General features: G+C 43.2%; 2 protein-coding genes across 2 annotated transcripts in view; one reads left to right on the top strand and one right to left on the bottom strand.

Annotated features, from left to right (window-relative positions):
• The window catches only part of LOC131349309 (calcium-activated chloride channel regulator 1-like), a 53,191-nt gene extending 40,886 nt beyond the window's left edge, over window positions 1–12,305 (top strand). Inside the window, exon 14 of the mRNA XM_058384903.1 lies at window positions 12,168–12,305. Within this exon, the coding sequence (XP_058240886.1) occupies window positions 12,168–12,184 (17 nt within the window). The 3' untranslated portion in view covers window positions 12,185–12,305. The remainder of the gene's footprint in view (window positions 1–12,167) is intronic.
• Window positions 11,647–15,612, bottom strand: part of LOC131349311 (histone PARylation factor 1) — a 35,213-nt gene continuing 31,247 nt past the window's right edge. Inside the window, exons 6-7 of the mRNA XM_058384904.1 lie at window positions 12,179–12,351; window positions 11,647–11,911 (exon numbers count right to left, since the gene is read on the bottom strand). Of these exons, the coding sequence (XP_058240887.1) occupies window positions 11,777–11,911; window positions 12,179–12,351 (308 nt within the window). The 3' untranslated portion in view covers window positions 11,647–11,776. The remainder of the gene's footprint in view (window positions 11,912–12,178; window positions 12,352–15,612) is intronic.

Raw genomic sequence — 15,612 nt, 5'->3', positions numbered from 1 at the left:
CACAGAGACTGAATGCTAACACAGATAGCGGTGTGTGTGTGTGTTTATTTCAGTGGAGTGTGTGTGTGTGTTTATTTCAGTGGAGTGTGTGTGTGTGTGTGTTTATTTCAGTGGAGTGTGTGTGTGTGTGTTTATTTCAGTGGAGTGTGTGTGTGTGTGTGTTTATTTCAGTGGAGTGTGTGTGTGTGTGTGTTTATTTCAGTGGAGTGTGTGTGTGTGTGTTTATTTCAGTGGAGTGTGTGTGTGTTTATTTCAGTGGAGTGTGTGTGTGTTTATTTCAGTGGAGTGTGTGTGTGTGTGTTTATTTCAGTGGAGTGTGTGTGTGTGTGTTTATTTCAGTGGAGTGTGTGTGTGTTTATTTCAGTGGAGTGTGTGTGTGTTTATTTCAGTGGAGTGTGTGTGTGTGTTTATTTCAGTGGAGAGTGTGTGTGTGTTTATTTCAGTGGAGTGTGTGTGTGTGTGTTTATTTCAGTGGAGTGTGTGTGTGTGTGTTTATTTCAGTGGAGTGTGTGTGTGTGTGTGTGTGTTTAATTCAGTGGAGTGTGTGTGTGTGTGTGTTTATTTCAGTGGAGTGTGTGTGTGTGTTTATTTCAGTGGAGTGTGTGTGTGTGTGTGTGTTTATTTCAGTGGAGTGTGTGTGTGTGTTTATTTCAGTGGAGTGTGTGTGTGTGTTTATTTCAGTGGAGTGTGTGTGTGTGTTTATTTCAGTGGAGTGTGTGTGTGTGTTTATTTCAGTGGAGTGTGTGTGTGTTTATTTCAGTGGAGTGTGTGTGTGTGTTTATTTCAGTGGAGTGTGTGTGTGTGTGTGTGTTTATTTCAGTGGAGTGTGTGTGTGTTTATTTCAGTGGAGTGTGTGTGTGTGTTTATTTCAGTGGAGTGTGTGTGTGTTTATTTCAGTGGAGTGTGTGTGTGTGTTTATTTCAGTGGAGAGTGTGTGTGTGTTTATTTCAGTGGAGTGTGTGTGTGTGTGTTTATTTCAGTGGAGTGTGTGTGTGTGTGTTTATTTCAGTGGAGTGTGTGTGTGTGTGTGTGTGTTTATTTCAGTGGAGTGTGTGTGTGTGTTTATTTCAGTGGAGTGTGTGTGTGTTTATTTCAGTGGAGTGTGTGTGTGTGTGTGTGTTTATTTCAGTGGAGTGTGTGTGTGTGTGTTTATTTCAGTGGAGAGTGTGTGTGTGTTTATTTCAGTGGAGTGTGTGTGTGTGTTTATTTCAGTGGAGTGTGTGTGTGTGTGTGTGTGTGTGTTTATTTCAGTGGAGTGTGTGTGTGTGTTTATTTCAGTGGAGTGTGTGTGTGTGTGTGTGTTTATTTCAGTGGAGTGTGTGTGTGTGTGTGTGTTTATTTCAGTGGAGTGTGTGTGTGTGTGTGTGTTTATTTCAGTGGAGTGTGTGTGTGTTTATTTCAGTGGAGTGTGTGTGTGTGTGTGTTTATTTCAGTGGAGTGTGTGTGTGTGTGTGTGTTTATTTCAGTGGAGTGTGTGTGTGTGTGTTTATTTCAGTGGAGTGTGTGTGTGTGTGTTTATTTCAGTGGAGTGTGTGTGTGTGTGTGTGTTTATTTCAGTGGAGTGTGTGTGTGTGTGTTTATTTCAGTGGAGTGTGTGTGTGAGTTTATTTCAGTGGAGTGTGTGTGTGTGTGTTTATTTCATTGGAGTGTGTGTGTGTGTGTGTGTTTATTTCAGTGGAGTGTGTGTGTGTGTGTGTTTATTTCAGTGGAGTGTGTGTGTGTGTGTGTTTATTTCAGTGGAGTGTGTGTGTGTGTGTGTGTTTATTTCAGTGGAGTGTGTGTGTGTGTGTTTATTTCAGTGGAGTGTGTGTGTGAGTTTATTTCAGTGGAGTGTGTGTGTGTGTGTTTATTTCATTGGAGTGTGTGTGTGTTTATTTCAGTGGAGTGTGTGTGTGTGTGTGTGCTTATTTCAGTGGAGTGTGTGTGTGTGTGTGTGCTTATTTCAGTGGAGTGTGTGTGTGTTTATTTCAGTGGAGTGTGTGTGTGTGTGTTTATTTCAGTGGAGTGTGTGTGTGTGTGTGTGCTTATTTCAGTGGAGTGTGTGTGTGTTTATTTCAGTGGAGTGTGTGTGTGTGTGTTTATTTCAGTGGAGTGTGTGTGTGTGTTTATTTCAGTGGAGTGTGTGTGTGTGTGTGTTTATTTCAGTGGAGTGTGTGTGTGTGTGTTTATTTCAGTGGAGTGTGTGTGTGTGTGTGTTTATTTCAGTGGAGTGTGTGTGTGTGTGTGTTTATTTCAGTGGAGTGTGTGTGTGTGTGTTTATTTCAGTGGAGTGTGTGTGTGTGTGTTTATTTCAGTGGAGTGTGTGTGTGTTTATTTCAGTGGAGTGTGTGTGTGTTTATTTCAGTGGAGTGTGTGTGTGTGTGTTTATTTCAGTGGAGTGTGTGTGTGTGTGTTTATTTCAGTGGAGTGTGTGTGTGTTTATTTCAGTGGAGTGTGTGTGTGTTTATTTCAGTGGAGTGTGTGTGTGTGTGTGTGTGTTTATTTCAGTGGAGTGTGTGTGTGTGTTTATTTCAGTGGAGAGTGTGTGTGTGTTTATTTCAGTGGAGTGTGTGTGTGTGTGTTTATTTCAGTGGAGTGTGTGTGTGTGTGTTTATTTCAGTGGAGTGTGTGTGTGTGTGTGTGTGTTTAATTCAGTGGAGTGTGTGTGTGTGTTTATTTCAGTGGAGTGTGTGTGTGTGTTTATTTCAGTGGAGTGTGTGTGTGTGTTTATTTCAGTGGAGTGTGTGTGTGTGTGTGTGTTTATTTCAGTGGAGTGTGTGTGTGTGTGTTTATTTCAGTGGAGTGTGTGTGTGTTTATTTCAGTGGAGTGTGTGTGTGTGTTTATTTCAGTGGAGTGTGTGTGTGTTTATTTCAGTGGAGTGTGTGTGTGTGTTTATTTCAGTGGAGAGTGTGTGTGTGTTTATTTCAGTGGAGTGTGTGTGTGTGTGTTTATTTCAGTGGAGTGTGTGTGTGTGTGTTTATTTCAGTGGAGTGTGTGTGTGTGTGTGTGTGTTTATTTCAGTGGAGTGTGTGTGTGTGTTTATTTCAGTGGAGTGTGTGTGTGTTTATTTCAGTGGAGTGTGTGTGTGTGTGTGTGTTTATTTCAGTGGAGTGTGTGTGTGTGTGTTTATTTCAGTGGAGAGTGTGTGTGTGTTTATTTCAGTGGAGTGTGTGTGTGTGTTTATTTCAGTGGAGTGTGTGTGTGTGTGTGTGTGTGTGTTTATTTCAGTGGAGTGTGTGTGTGTGTTTATTTCAGTGGAGTGTGTGTGTGTGTGTGTGTTTATTTCAGTGGAGTGTGTGTGTGTGTGTTTATTTCAGTGGAGTGTGTGTGTGTGTGTGTGTGTTTAATTCAGTGGAGTGTGTGTGTGTTTATTTCAGTGGAGTGTGTGTGTGTGTGTGTTTATTTCAGTGGAGTGTGTGTGTGTGTGTGTGTTTATTTCAGTGGAGTGTGTGTGTGTGTGTTTATTTCAGTGGAGTGTGTGTGTGTGTGTTTATTTCAGTGGAGTGTGTGTGTGTGTGTGTGTTTATTTCAGTGGAGTGTGTGTGTGTGTGTTTATTTCAGTGGAGTGTGTGTGTGAGTTTATTTCAGTGGAGTGTGTGTGTGTGTGTTTTTTTCATTGGAGTGTGTGTGTGTGTGTGTGTTTATTTCAGTGGAGTGTGTGTGTGTGTGTGTTTATTTCAGTGGAGTGTGTGTGTGTGTGTGTTTATTTCAGTGGAGTGTGTGTGTGTGTGTGTGTTTATTTCAGTGGAGTGTGTGTGTGTGTGTTTATTTCAGTGGAGTGTGTGTGAGTTTATTTCAGTGGAGTGTGTGTGTGTGTGTTTATTTCATTGGAGTGTGTGTGTGTGTGTGTGTTTATTTCAGTGGAGTGTGTGTGTGTGTGTGTGTTTATTTCAGTGGAGTGTGTGTGTGTTTATTTCAGTGGAGTGTGTGTGTGTTTATTTCAGTGGAGTGTGTGTGTGTGTGTGTGTTTATTTCAGTGGAGTGTGTGTGTGTGTGTGTTTATTTCAGTGGAGTGTGTGTGTGTGTGTGTTTATTTCAGTGGAGTGTGTGTGTGTGTTTATTTCAGTGGAGTGTGTGTGTGTGTTTATTTCAGTGGAGTGTGTGTGTGTGTTTATTTCAGTGGAGTGTGTGTGTGTGTTTATTTCAGTGGAGTGTGTGTGTGTGTTTATTTCAGTGGAGTGTGTGTGTGTGTTTATTTCAGTGGAGTGTGTGTGTGTGTGTGTTTATTTCAGTGGAGTGTGTGTGTGTGTGTGTTTATTTCAGTGGAGTGTGTGTGTGTGTGTGTTTATTTCAGTGGAGTGTGTGTGTGTGTGTGTTTATTTCAGTGGAGTGTGTGTGTGTGTGTGTTTATTTCAGTGGAGTGTGTGTGTGTGTGTGTTTATTTCAGTGGAGTGTGTGTGTGTGTTTATTTCAGTGGAGTGTGTGTGTGTGTTTATTTCAGTGGAGTGTGTGTGTGTTTATTTCAGTGGAGTGTGTGTGTGTGTTTATTTCAGTGGAGTGTGTGTGTGTTTATTTCAGTGGAGAGTGTGTGTGTGTTTATTTCAGTGGAGTGTGTGTGTGTGTGTGTGTTTATTTCAGTGGAGTGTGTGTGTGTGTGTGTGTTTATTTCAGTGGAGTGTGTGTGTGTGTGTGTTTATTTCAGTGGAGTGTGTGTGTGTGTGTTTATTTCAGTGGAGTGTGTGTGTGTGTTTATTTCAGTGGAGTGTGTGTGTGTGTTTATTTCAGTGGAGTGTGTGTGTGTGTGTTTATTTCAGTGGAGTGTGTGTGTGTGTGTGTTTATTTCAGTGGAGTGTGTGTGTGTGTGTGTTTATTTCAGTGGAGTGTGTGTGTGTGTGTTTATTTCAGTGGAGTGTGTGTGTGTGTGTGTTTATTTCAGTGGAGTGTGTGTGTGTGTGTGTGTTTATTTCAGTGGAGTGTGTGTGTGTGTGTGTTTATTTCAGTGGAGTGTGTGTGTGTGTGTGTTTATTTCAGTGGAGTGTGTGTGTGTGTGTTTATTTCAGTGGAGTGTGTGTGTGTGTGTTTATTTCAGTGGAGTGTGTGTGTGTGTTTATTTCAGTGGAGTGTGTGTGTGTGTTTATTTCAGTGGAGTGTGTGTGTGTGTTTATTTCAGTGGAGTGTGTGTGTGTGTTTATTTCAGTGGAGTGTGTGTGTGTGTGTGTGTGTGTGTTTATTTCAGTGGAGTGTGTGTGTGTGTGTGTGTTTATTTCAGTGGAGTGTGTGTGTGTGTGTGTGTGTGTGTGTGTTTATTTCAGTGGAGTGTGTGTGTGTTTATTTCAGTGGAGAGTGTGTGTGTGTTTATTTCAGTGGAGTGTGTGTGTGTGTGTGTGTGTTTATTTCAGTGGAGTGTGTGTGTGTGTGTGTGTTTATTTCAGTGGAGTGTGTGTGTGTGTGTGTGTGTGTGTGTTTATTTCAGTGGAGTGTGTGTGTGTTTATTTCAGTGGAGTGTGTGTGTGTGTTTATTTCAGTGGAGTGTGTGTGTGTGTGTGTGTGTGTGTGTGTGTTTATTTCAGTGGAGTGTGTGTGTGTGTGTGTGTTTATTTCAGTGGAGTGTGTGTGTGTGTGTTTATTTCAGTGGAGTGTGTGTGTGTGTTTATTTCAGTGGAGTGTGTGTGTGTGTTTATTTCAGTGGAGTGTGTGTGTGTGTGTTTATTTCAGTGGAGTGTGTGTGTGTGTGTTTATTTCAGTGGAGTGTGTGTGTGTGTGTTTATTTCAGTGGAGTGTGTGTGTGTGTGTGTTTATTTCAGTGGAGTGTGTGTGTGTGTGTGTTTATTTCAGTGGAGTGTGTGTGTGTGTTTATTTCAGTGGAGTGTGTGTGTGTGTTTATTTCAGTGGAGTGTGTGTGTGTGTGTTTATTTCAGTGGAGTGTGTGTGTGTGTGTTTATTTCAGTGGAGTGTGTGTGTGTGTGTGTTTATTTCAGTGGAGTGTGTGTGTGTGTGTGTGTTTATTTCAGTGGAGTGTGTGTGTGTGTGTGTGTGTTTATTTCAGTGGAGTGTGTGTGTGTGTTTATTTCAGTGGAGTGTGTGTGTGTGTGTGTTTATTTCAGTGGAGTGTGTGTGTGTGTTTATTTCAGTGGAGTGTGTGTGTGTGTTTATTTCAGTGGAGTGTGTGTGTGTTTATTTCAGTGGAGTGTGTGTGTGTGTTTATTTCAGTGGAGTGTGTGTGTGTTTATTTCAGTGGAGTGTGTGTGTGTGTTTATTTCAGTGGAGTGTGTGTGTGTTTATTTCAGTGGAGTGTGTGTGTGTTTATTTCAGTGGAGTGTGTGTGTGTGTTTATTTCAGTGGAGTGTGTGTGTGTTTATTTCAGTGGAGTGTGTGTGTGTTTATTTCAGTGGAGTGTGTGTGTGTGTGTTTATTTCAGTGGAGTGTGTGTGTGTGTTTATTTCAGTGGAGTGTGTGTGTGTGTTTATTTCAGTGGAGTGTGTGTGTGTGTTTATTTCAGTGGAGTGTGTGTGTGTTTATTTCAGTGGAGTGTGTGTGTGTGTGTTTATTTCAGTGGAGTGTGTGTGTGTGTGTGTTTATTTCAGTGGAGTGTGTGTGTGTGTGTGTGTGTGTGTGTGTGTTTATTTCAGTGGAGTGTGTGTGTGTGTGTTTATTTCAGTGGAGTGTGTGTGTGTGTGTGTTTATTTCAGTGGAGTGTGTGTGTGTGTGTTTATTTCAGTGGAGTGTGTGTGTGTGTGTGTTTATTTCAGTGGAGTGTGTGTGTGTTTATTTCAGTGGAGTGTGTGTGTGTGTGTTTATTTCAGTGGAGTGTGTGTGTGTGTGTGTTTATTTCAGTGGAGTGTGTGTGTGTGTTTATTTCAGTGGAGTGTGTGTGTGTGTGTGTGTGTTTATTTCAGTGGAGTGTGTGTGTGTGTTTATTTCAGTGGAGTGTGTGTGTGTGTGTGTGTGTTTATTTCAGTGGAGTGTGTGTGTGTGTTTATTTCAGTGGAGTGTGTGTGTGTGTGTGTGTGTGTTTATTTCAGTGGAGTGTGTGTGTGTGTGTGTTTATTTCAGTGGAGTGTGTGTGTGTGTGTTTATTTCAGTGGAGTGTGTGTGTGTGTGTGTTTATTTCAGTGGAGTGTGTGTGTGTGTTTATTTCAGTGGAGTGTGTGTGTGTGTGTGTGTGTTTATTTCAGTGGAGTGTGTGTGTGTGTTTATTTCAGTGGAGTGTGTGTGTGTGTGTGTGTGTTTATTTCAGTGGAGTGTGTGTGTGTGTTTATTTCAGTGGAGTGTGTGTGTGTGTGTGTGTGTGTTTATTTCAGTGGAGTGTGTGTGTGTGTGTTTATTTCAGTGGAGTGTGTGTGTGTGTGTGTTTATTTCAGTGGAGTGTGTGTGTGTGTGTTTATTTCAGTGGAGTGTGTGTGTGTTTATTTCAGTGGAGTGTGTGTGTGTGTTTATTTCAGTGGAGTGTGTGTGTGTGTTTATTTCAGTGGAGTGTGTGTGTGTGTGTGTGTGTGTGTGTGTTTATTTCAGTGGAGTGTGTGTGTGTGTTTATTTCAGTGGAGTGTGTGTGTGTGTGTGTGTGTTTATTTCAGTGGAGTGTGTGTGTGTGTGTGTTTATTTCAGTGGAGTGTGTGTGTGTGTGTGTTTATTTCAGTGGAGTGTGTGTGTGTGTGTGTTTATTTCAGTGGAGTGTGTGTGTGTGTGTTTATTTCAGTGGAGTGTGTGTGTGTGTGTGTTTATTTCAGTGGAGTGTGTGTGTGTGTTTATTTCAGTGGAGTGTGTGTGTGTGTTTATTTCAGTGGAGTGTGTGTGTGTGTGTTTATTTCAGTGGAGTGTGTGTGTGTGTGTTTATTTCAGTGGAGTGTGTGTGTGTGTGTTTATTTCAGTGGAGTGTGTGTGTGTGTGTGTTTATTTCAGTGGAGTGTGTGTGTGTGTGTGTTTATTTCAGTGGAGTGTGTGTGTGTGTGTTTATTTCAGTGGAGTGTGTGTGTGTGTGTTTATTTCAGTGGAGTGTGTGTGTGTGTGTGTTTATTTCAGTGGAGTGTGTGTGTGTGTGTGTTTATTTCAGTGGAGTGTGTGTGTGTGTTTATTTCAGTGGAGTGTGTGTGTGTGTTTATTTCAGTGGAGTGTGTGTGTGTGTGTTTATTTCAGTGGAGTGTGTGTGTGTGTTTATTTCAGTGGAGTGTGTGTGTGTGTGTGTTTATTTCAGTGGAGTGTGTGTGTGTGTGTTTATTTCAGTGGAGTGTGTGTGTGTGTGTTTATTTCAGTGGAGTGTGTGTGTGTGTGTTTATTTCAGTGGAGTGTGTGTGTGTGTTTATTTCAGTGGAGTGTGTGTGTGTGTGTGTGTGTTTATTTCAGTGGAGTGTGTGTGTGTGTTTATTTCAGTGGAGTGTGTGTGTGTGTGTGTGTGTGTGTTTATTTCAGTGGAGTGTGTGTGTGTGTGTTTATTTCAGTGGAGTGTGTGTGTGTGTGTGTGTGTTTATTTCAGTGGAGTGTGTGTGTGTGTGTTTATTTCAGTGGAGTGTGTGTGTGTTTATTTCAGTGGAGTGTGTGTGTGTGTGTGTGTGTTTATTTCAGTGGAGTGTGTGTGTGTTTATTTCAGTGGAGTGTGTGTGTGTGTGTGTGTGTGTGTGTGTTTATTTCAGTGGAGTGTGTGTGTGTGTGTTTATTTCAGTGGAGTGTGTGTGTGTGTGTTTATTTCAGTGGAGTGTGTGTGTGTGTGTTTATTTCAGTGGAGTGTGTGTGTGTGTGTTTATTTCAGTGGAGTGTGTGTGTGTGTGTTTATTTCAGTGGAGTGTGTGTGTGTGTGTTTATTTCAGTGGAGTGTGTGTGTGTGTGTTTATTTCAGTGGAGTGTGTGTGTGTGTGTGTGTGTTTATTTCAGTGGAGTGTGTGTGTGTGTTTATTTCAGTGGAGTGTGTGTGTGTGTTTATTTCAGTGGAGTGTGTGTGTGTGTGTGTGTGTTTATTTCAGTGGAGTGTGTGTGTGTGTGTGTGTGTGTGTTTATTTCAGTGGAGTGTGTGTGTGTGTGTGTGTGTGTGTGTGTTTATTTCAGTGGAGTGTGTGTGTGTGTGTGTGTGTGTTTATTTCAGTGGAGTGTGTGTGTGTGTTTATTTCAGTGGAGTGTGTGTGTGTGTGTGTGTGTTTATTTCAGTGGAGTGTGTGTGTGTGTTTATTTCAGTGGAGTGTGTGTGTGTGTGTGTGTGTGTGTTTATTTCAGTGGAGTGTGTGTGTGTGTGTGTGTGTTTATTTCAGTGGAGTGTGTGTGTGTGTGTTTATTTCAGTGGAGTGTGTGTGTGTTTATTTCAGTGGAGTGTGTGTGTGTGTGTGTGTTTATTTCAGTGGAGTGTGTGTGTGTGTTTATTTCAGTGGAGTGTGTGTGTGTGTGTGTGTGTGTGTGTTTATTTCAGTGGAGTGTGTGTGTGTGTGTGTGTGTTTATTTCAGTGGAGTGTGTGTGTGTGTGTGTTTATTTCAGTGGAGTGTGTGTGTGTGTGTGTTTATTTCAGTGGAGTGTGTGTGTGTGTGTTTATTTCAGTGGAGTGTGTGTGTGTGTGTGTGTGTGTGTGTGTGTGTGTTTATTTCAGTGGAGTGTGTGTGTTTATTTCAGTGGAGTGTGTGTGTGTGTGTGTTTATTTCAGTGGAGTGTGTGTGTGTGTTTATTTCAGTGGAGTGTGTGTGTGTGTGTGTGTTTATTTCAGTGGAGTGTGTGTGTGTGTGTGTGTGTTTATTTCAGTGGAGTGTGTGTGTGTGTGTGTGTGTTTATTTCAGTGGAGTGTGTGTGTGTGTGTGTTTATTTCAGTGGAGTGTGTGTGTGTGTTTATTTCAGTGGAGTGTGTGTGTGTGTGTGTGTTTATTTCAGTGGAGTGTGTGTGTGTGTGTGTTTATTTCAGTGGAGTGTGTGTGTGTGTTTATTTCAGTGGAGTGTGTGTGTGTGTGTTTATTTCAGTGGAGTGTGTGTGTGTGTGTGTTTATTTCAGTGGAGTGTGTGTGTGTGTGTGTTTATTTCAGTGGAGTGTGTGTGTGTGTGTTTATTTCAGTGGAGTGTGTGTGTGTTTATTTCAGTGGAGTGTGTGTGTGTTTATTTCAGTGGAGTGTGTGTGTGTGTGTTTATTTCAGTGGAGTGTGTGTGTGTGTGTTTATTTCAGTGGAGTGTGTGTGTGTGTTTATTTCAGTGGAGTGTGTGTGTGTTTATTTCAGTGGAGTGTGTGTGTGTGTGTTTATTTCAGTGGAGTGTGTGTGTGTGTGTTTATTTCAGTGGAGTGTGTGTGTGTGTGTTTATTTCAGTGGAGTGTGTGTGTGTGTGTTTATTTCAGTGGAGTGTGTGTGTGTGTTTATTTCAGTGGAGTGTGTGTGTGTGTGTGTTTATTTCAGTGGAGTGTGTGTGTGTGTGTGTGTTTATTTCAGTGGAGTGTGTGTGTGTTTATTTCAGTGGAGTGTGTGTGTGTGTGTTTATTTCAGTGGAGTGTGTGTGTGTGTTTATTTCAGTGGAGTGTGTGTGTGTGTTTATTTCAGTGGAGTGTGTGTGTGTGTTTATTTCAGTGGAGTGTGTGTGTGTGTGTTTATTTCAGTGGAGTGTGTGTGTGTGTGTTTATTTCAGTGGAGTGTGTGTGTGTGTTTATTTCAGTGGAGTGTGTGTGTGTGTGTGTTTATTTCAGTGGAGTGTGTGTGTGTGTGTGTGTGTTTATTTCAGTGGAGTGTGTGTGTGTGTTTATTTCAGTGGAGTGTGTGTGTGTGTGTGTTTATTTCAGTGGAGTGTGTGTGTGTGTGTTTATTTCAGTGGAGTGTGTGTGTGTGTGTTTATTTCAGTGGAGTGTGTGTGTGTGTGTTTATTTCAGTGGAGTGTGTGTGTGTGTGTTTATTTCAGTGGTGTGTGTGTGTGTGTTTATTTCAGTGGAGTGTGTGTGTGTGTTTATTTCAGTGGAGTGTGTGTGTGTGTTTATTTCAGTGGAGTGTGTGTGTGTGTGTGTTTATTTCAGTGGAGTGTGTGTGTGTGTGTGTGTGTTTATTTCAGTGGAGTGTGTGTGTGTGTGTGTTTATTTCAGTGGAGTGTGTGTGTGTGTGTGTGTTTATTTCAGTGGAGTGTGTGTGTGTGTTTATTTCAGTGGAGTGTGTGTGTGTGTGTTTATTTCAGTGGAGTGTGTGTGTGTGTGTTTATTTCAGTGGAGTGTGTGTGTGTGTGTTTATTTCAGTGGAGTGTGTGTGTGTGTTTATTTCAGTGGAGTGTGTGTGTGTGTGTGTGTGTGTGTGTTTATTTCAGTGGAGTGTGTGTGTGTGTGTGTGTGTTTATTTCAGTGGAGTGTGTGTGTGTTTATTTCAGTGGAGTGTGTGTGTGTGTGTGTGTGTGTGTTTATTTCAGTGGAGAGTGTGTGTGTGTGTCTGTGTGTTTATTTCAGTGGAGTGTTTGTGTGTGAGTGTGTGTGTTTATTTCAGTGGGGTGTGTGTGTGTGTGTTTATTTCAGTGGAGTGTGTGTGTGTGTGTGTGTGTTTATTTCAGTGGAGTGTGTGTGTGTGTTTATTTCAGTGGAGTGTGTGTGTGTGTGTGTGTGTTTATTTCAGTGGAGTGTGTGTGTGTGTGTGTGTGTGTGTTTATTTCAGTGGAGTGTGTGTGTGTGTTTATTTCAGTGGAGTGTGTGTGTGTGTGTGTGTGTTTATTTCAGTGGAGTGTGTGTGTGTGTGTGTGTGTGTGTGTGTGTGTGTGTGTGTGTAGACAGGTCACTCTTATGAAATGAAGACCACAGTGAAAGTCACAATGAAGAAAACTTTATTAAGCATTAAAGGATGAACATCACTCACAAACAGGAACTTGGGAGTAACACGAGTCGGCCAAACTCTGCAGCGGCGTCACACACACACACACGGATGTAACTCCGCCCATCATACAGCTGCCAGCTGGTCAAGGTTGTCATGAGAACGGTTAGCCAGATGAACCTTTATGATATCAGCAAATACACCTCTCTGAAGCAGTGTGTACGCCATGGGCAGCAGCTGGCCAATCACCTTTGAGAAGTACTGTACACACACACACACACACACACACACACACACACACACACACACAATCAGATCTTTGCTGAAAATCAGAGTCACAGACAGAAAGAGACAATAGCATGATGCAGCAATTATGTGTGTGTGTGTGTCATGTACAGGATGGCTTCACTCTGAGTGTATGTATGTTATTGTGTGTGTTATGAGTGTGTATTTTATATATATATGTGTGTGTGTGTGTGTGTGTGTGTGTGTGTGTGTGTGTATATGTATTGTACAGATGTTCCTCACGTGTGAGCCGTAACAGAAGAGGTCAAGGCCCAGTTCGAAGCCCATGCCGTAATCACACTCATCATTAGCAAACTGCACAAATGTCATCATTTCCTGTAGAGGAGCGAAAGCCTTCATCCTCTCATCATCATCCTCAGCCTCTACTATTGCCTTACAGATCCTCTTCAGTCCAGCTACACACACACACACACACACACACACACACACACACACACACACACACACACACACAGGGGGTATATTGAATAAAGAAGAGTGAGAATAATACAGAGAGCAGGGATTTTAGGGAATAAGAAATAGAGTGAATAGAGAGTGTGTAGGGAATAGGGAGTGTGTAGGGAATAGGGAGTGTGTAGGGAATAGGGAATAGGGAGTGTGTAGGGAATAGGGAGTGTGTAGGGAGTGTGTAGGGAATAGAGAGTGTGTAGGGAATAGGGAGTGTGTAGGGAGTGTGTAGGGAATAGAGAGTGTGTAGGGAATAGGGAGTGTGTAGGGAATAGAGAGTGTGTAGGGAATAGGGAATAGGGAGTGTGTAGGGAATAGGGAGTGTGTAGGGAATAGGGAGTGTGTAGGGAATAGGGAATAGGGAGTGTGTAGGGAATAGGGAGTGTGTAGGGAATAGGGAATAGGGAGTGTGTAGGGAATAGGGAATAGGGAGTGTGTAGGGAATAGGGAGTGTGTAGGGAATAGGGAGTGTGTAGGGAATAGGGAATAGGGAGTGTGTAGGGAATAGGGAATAGGGAGTGTGTAGGGAATAGGGAGTGTGTAGGGAATAGGGAGTGTGCAGGGAATAGGGAGTGTGTAGGGAATAGGGAATAGGGAGTGTGTAGGGAATAGGGAATAGGGAGTGTGCAGGGAATAGGGAGTGTGTAGGGAATAGGGAATAGGGAGCGTGTAGGGAATAGGGAGTGTGTAGGGAATAGGGAATAGGGAGTGTGTAGGGAATAGGGAGTGTGTAGGGAATAGGGAGTGTGTAGGGAATAGAGAGTGTGTAGGGAATAGGGAATAGGGAGTGTGTAGGGAATAGGGAATAGGGAGTGTGTAGGGAATAGGGAGTGTGCAGGGAATAGGGAGTGTGCAGGGAATAGGGAATAGGGAGCGTGTAGGGAATAGGGAGTGTGTAGGGAATAGGGAATAGGGAGTGTGTAGGGAATAGGGAATAGGGAGTGTGTAGGGAATAGGGAGTGTGTAGGGAATAGGGAGTGAATAGGGGAGTGTGTAGGGAATAGAGAGTGTGTAGGGAATAGGGAATAAGGAGCGTGTAGGGAATAGGGAGCGTGTAGGGAATAGGGAGCGTGTAGGGAATAGGGAGTGTGTAGGGAATAGGGAGTATGTAGGGAATAGGGAATAAGGAGCGTGTAGGGAATAGGGAGCGTGTAGGGAATAGGGAGCGTGTAGGGAATAGGGAGTGTGTAGGGAATAGGGAGTGAATAGGGGAGTGTGTAGGGAATAGGGAGTGTGTAGGGAATAGGGAGTGTGTAGGGAATAGGGAATAGGGAGTGTGTAGGGAATAGGGAGTGAATAGGGGAGTGTGTAGGGAATAGGGAGTGTGTAGGGAATAGGGAGTGTGTAGGGAATAGTGTGTGAATAGGGGAGTGTGTAGGGAATAGGGAGTGAATAGGGAGTGTGTAGGGAATAGGGAGCGTGTAGGGAATAGGGAGTGTGTAGGGAATAGGGAGTGTGTAGGGAATAGGGAATAGGAAGTGTGTAGGGAATAGGGAGTGAATAGGGGAGTGTGTAGGGAATAGGGAGTGTGTAGGGAATAGGGAGTGTGTAGGGAATAGGGAGTGTGTAGGGAATAGGGAGTGTGTAGGGAATAGGGAGTGTGTAGGGAATAGGGAATGAATAGGGGAGTGTGTAGGGAATAGGGAGTGTGTAGGGAATAGGGAGTGTGTAGGGAATAGGGAATGAATAGGGGAGTGTGTAGGGAATAGGGAGTGTGTAGGGAATAGAGAGTGTGTAGGGAATAGGGAGTGTGTAGGGAATAGAGAGTGTGTAGGGAATAGGGAGTGTGTAGGGAATAGAGTGTGAATAGGGGAGTGTGTAGGGAATAGGGAGTGTGTAGGGAATAGTGTGTGAATAGGGGAGTGTGTAGGGAATAGGGAGTGTGAAGGGAATGGAGAGTGAATAGGGGAGTATGTAGGGAATAGGGAGTGTGTAGGGAATAGGGAGTGAATAGGGGAGTGTGTAGGGAATAGGGATTGTGTAGGGAATAGGGAGTGTGTAGGGAATAGAGAGTGTGTAGGGAATAGGGAGTGTGTAGGGAATAGAGAGTGTGTAGGGAATAGGGAATGAATAGGGGAGTGTGTAGGGAATAGGGAGTGTGTAGGGAATAGGGAATAGGGAGTGTGTAGGGAATAGAGAGTGTGTAGGGAATAGGGAGTGTGTAGGGAATAGGGAATGAATAGGGGAGTGTGTAGGGAATAGGGAGTGTGTAGGGAATAGAGAGTGTGTAGGGAATAGGGAATGAATAGGGGAGTGTGTAGGGAATAGGGAGTGTGTAGGGAATAGGGAATAGGGAGTGTGTAGGGAATAGAGAGTGTGTAGGGAATAGGGAGTGTGTAGGGAATAGGGAATGAATAGGGGAGTGTGTAGGGAATAGGGAGTGTGTAGGGAATAGAGAGTGTGTAGGGAATAGGGAATAGGGAGTGTGTAGGGAATAGAGAGTGTGTAGGGAATAGGGAGTGTGTAGGGAATAGGGAGTGTGTAGGGAATAGGGAATGAATAGGGGAGTGTGTAGGGAATAGGGAGTGTGTAGGGAATAGAGAGTGTGTAGGGAATAGGGAGTGTGTAGGGAATAGAGAGTGTGTAGGGAATAGGGAGTGTGTAGGGAATAGGGAATGAATAGGGGAGTGTGTAGGGAATAGGGAGTGTGTAGGGAATAGAGAGTGTGTAGGGAATAGGGAGTGTGTAGGGAATAGGGAATGAATAGGGGAGTGTGTAGGGAATAGGGAGTGTGTAGGGAATAGAGAGTGTGTAGGGAATAGGGAGTGTGTAGGGAATAGGGAATGAATAGGGGAGTGTGTAGGGAATAGAGAGTGTGTAGGGAATAGGGAGTGTGTAGGGAATAGAGAGTGTGTAGGGAATAGGGAGTGTGTAGGGAATAGAGAGTGTGTAGGGAATAGGGAGTGTGTAGGGAATAGAGAGTGTGTAGGGAATAGGGAGTGTGTAGGGAATAGGGAATGAATAGGGGAGTGTGTAGGGAATAGGGAGTGTGTAGGGAATAGGGAGTGTGTAGGGAATAGGGAGTGTGTAGGGAATAGAGAGTGTGTAGGGAATAGGGAGTGTGTAGGGAATAGGGAGTGTGTAGAGAATAGAGAGTGTGTAGGGAATAGAGAGTGTGTAGGGAATAGGGAGTGTGTAGGGAATAGAGAGTGTGTAGGGAATAGGGAGTGTGTAGGGAATAGGGAGTGAATAGGGGAGTGTGTAGGGAA

Source organism: Hemibagrus wyckioides, linkage group LG29 (assembly GCF_019097595.1).
Source record: "Hemibagrus wyckioides isolate EC202008001 linkage group LG29, SWU_Hwy_1.0, whole genome shotgun sequence".
NCBI classification, from domain to species: Eukaryota; Metazoa; Chordata; class Actinopteri; order Siluriformes; family Bagridae; genus Hemibagrus; species Hemibagrus wyckioides.
Note: the sequence above shows the minus strand (reverse complement) of the source record. Positions and strands in the feature narration are given on the sequence as shown.